This window comes from Lates calcarifer, unplaced genomic scaffold, assembly GCF_001640805.2.
Source record: "Lates calcarifer isolate ASB-BC8 unplaced genomic scaffold, TLL_Latcal_v3 _unitig_4041_quiver_2605, whole genome shotgun sequence".
NCBI classification, from domain to species: Eukaryota; Metazoa; Chordata; class Actinopteri; family Centropomidae; genus Lates; species Lates calcarifer.
In genome coordinates, this window is record NW_026116667.1 from 8228 (window position 1) to 11211 (window position 2984).

The 2984-nt window shown below is 38.4% G+C and overlaps 1 protein-coding gene across 1 annotated transcript; it reads left to right on the forward strand.

Annotated features, from left to right (window-relative positions):
- The first annotated feature begins 1651 nt into the window (after positions 1–1651).
- Positions 1652–2745, forward strand: LOC108895862 (trace amine-associated receptor 1-like). The gene has a single exon (XM_018694814.2). The coding sequence runs from the start codon at positions 1652–1654 to the stop codon at positions 2642–2644; it is 993 nt and encodes a 330-aa protein (XP_018550330.1). The 3' UTR covers positions 2645–2745.
- The last annotated feature ends 239 nt before the right edge of the window (positions 2746–2984 follow it).

Sequence of the window (2984 nt, forward strand, 5' to 3'; positions counted from 1 at the left end):
TCTGTGGATTCAGCCTGTCTCAGTGTCTGCTGTCTCTTCATGTGATCTCACACTAACTCTGTGATGTTGAGATCAGGGCTCTGTGGGGGTCAGACCATCTACTGCAGGACTCCTTGTTCTTCTTGTCTCTGAGGACAGTTCTTCATGATGCTGATTGTGTGCTTGGACTCAATGTCCTGCTTCAGATTTAATCTGTAACTGATCAGAACACTTCTGATGGTACTGATAGGGGATACGAGTAAAAAACATCTGAAGTGCCTAAAACTTTTGCACAGTGCTGTACATGGGTTCAGGGCTCTTGGTCAGTGTAAGTATTAATACACCATAGTACTCAAGTCCATTAAAAGCAGTGGGGAGAAGTCATTATTATTATTATAAAACAATTTCATGCAGGTAGACTCATGAAAAAGCAGATATTGCTTCAAATTTGCTCTGATGATAAACACTACATATCCGGACATGTAAGCAAAGACAATATTAATATTTTTATATCCTACAGCTTACTAGAGAAAGTAGTTGATAAAACTCAAAGATTACGCACAGTCGCACAGTGAAAGAAGAACTTGTAATTGTATATTGTGTAAATAATTTATTAGTTTGCTGGATCGACTGCCTGTTATTTCCTCCTCTTCCCTTAAAAATGAAATTCAAGCTTAAGGGTTGCCATTTTGACACAGTGGAAGAGATCCTGTGCATTGCAGATGGTGCATGACTTAGAGAATTGTTACATGCCAGGCCAGAGTATTTGTGAAGCTAGTTAGGCCTATTTGTTTGGATATGGTTTTAGAGGTATCTTTGGATCTTTGGAGTATGCCAGCAGGCCCGTAGCCCTCAGGGAAAGATGCAGCTAGTTTCTCTGTCTGGCGTCTGGTTGCTACCAGGGGCCCCTACACAGAACCCTTCTCCCCCTGTCCCTGACTTGAGGCAACATATGAGCTCTGAGGTCAAGGTAATGTGGGAAGGGGGGTGGGATGGAGCTGGGCCCTCCTATTGTCACTCTATCCCTGGCCTAAAGTGGACAACACCAAGAATAGTATAATATTAATAAATTAAACTCACTGACAACCACACTGATGAAATACATCCATGTTATGAAATAGATAAGGTCTCTAACACACTGATATACACCTGCGCTGCAATATGTGTTTTTTAAAAACAGTTTCCTAGTTTCATTATCTGTTGTAACAGTTTGTGGAAACCTTCTTGTAATAATCTCCATCATTTACTTCAAACAGCTCCTCCCTGTTTATCTTTATTTCTTTCTTTGTTGCTGTCAAAGCAGGCCTAGACAGTCTGGTATAATGAATGGATTCAAATGTCCAAAAATGATTTAAAAGGTTCATTTCTTTCACAACACAGCATGTTGCTCTGACTCTGATGTCATCAAGTCCAGCATATGATTGGACGATTAAAGATGGTATCAACCATGGTAATGAGAAAGGAGTGATAAAAATCAAGATTATGCACAGTCACACAGTAAAGAAGAACTGTCTGGAGCATTTCAAAGGTAGGACATCTTTTTTTATCTTCTAGAGACTTAACATTGTGTATACAATCATATAGGGAAAAATACTTAAAATGAAAAACAGATCTATTACATTTTTATTATTATTAATCATGAATGTAAACTGATTTGCAGGAGCCCAGAAACATGGCACCAGAAGTCACTGACAATCGTACTAATCAAATACATCCATGTTATGAAATAGATAAGGTCTCTAACACACTGATACACACCCACTCTGCAATATGTGTTTTTTTAAACATTTTCCTTGGCTCATTATGTGTTGTAATTGTTTGTGGAAACCTTCTTGTAATAATCTCCATCACTTACTTCAAACAGCTCCACACTCCTACAAACTATCTTATTCTCTCTCTGGCTGTGGCTGACCTGCTTGTTGGTGTTCTAGTCTTACCTATCAGCATGGAATTCACTGTAAGTTCTTGTCTGTATTATGAACCTTTATTTTGCAAAATGCATGTCTACTTTGATGTAACACTGAGCACAGCTTCCATTTTGAATTTATGTTGTATTTCTATTGACAGATATTATGCAGTGTGTCAGCCTCTGACATATAGAACTGAGATAAATGCTCACAGTGCTGCAGTCATGATCCTGGTAACATGGAGTGTTTCAGTTCTGCTTGCCACTGGCTTTTTAGTTGCAGAATTAAACCATGAAAAATGTGGAGAAATGTGTTTTATCGAGGTTCAACTTGCAAATATTTTGGGACCTATTTTCTCATTTTACCTTCCAATGATCATAATGCTCTGTATCTACCTAAAGATTTTCCTTGTGGCACAGAGTCAGGCTCGCAGCATCCACAACACAAACTGTCAGAGCACAAAGTCTGGAGCAACTGTCAGTAAGATGGAGAGAAAGGCCACCAAAACTCTGGCTACTGTTATGGGAGTTTTTCTGATGTGTTGGCTTCCTTTCTTCCTCTGTTATACCTTTCAGCTTTTGAATCATGTGTCAGTGCCAGTTGCAGTGTTTGAAATTCTTATTTGCCTTGCAATGTTGAATTCAATTCTCAATCCCTTTATTTATGCCTTATTTTACAGCTGGTTCAGATCAGCTTTCAGAATGATCATATCAGGAAAAATATTTCAGGGTGATTTTTCTAACACAAAACTGTCCTGACTTATTGTTTGGTGTGCTCTAACAGCCTACTGACTTGCAAATATTACCAACACTGGCACCACACACAGCTGTGACAGTGTTGATGTGTTGGATGATATCTGTGTGCAGGTAAAGTGGCTGAGATACAAACTCTGGTGCATTATAGGGAGCTGTTCATGTTTACAGTCATGTAAATGAGAAACACTACTAGTGGCACTATTGTGTAAATAAGATATGAATGATGTGAAATACTGTTTCATAAATTACGATCAAAATTTCTAACTGCTAGAACTTATTGTTATTATATTACACTGAAGTTAAAGTCACAGCAACATTTCTGTACTGTATCACAATGCAGCAT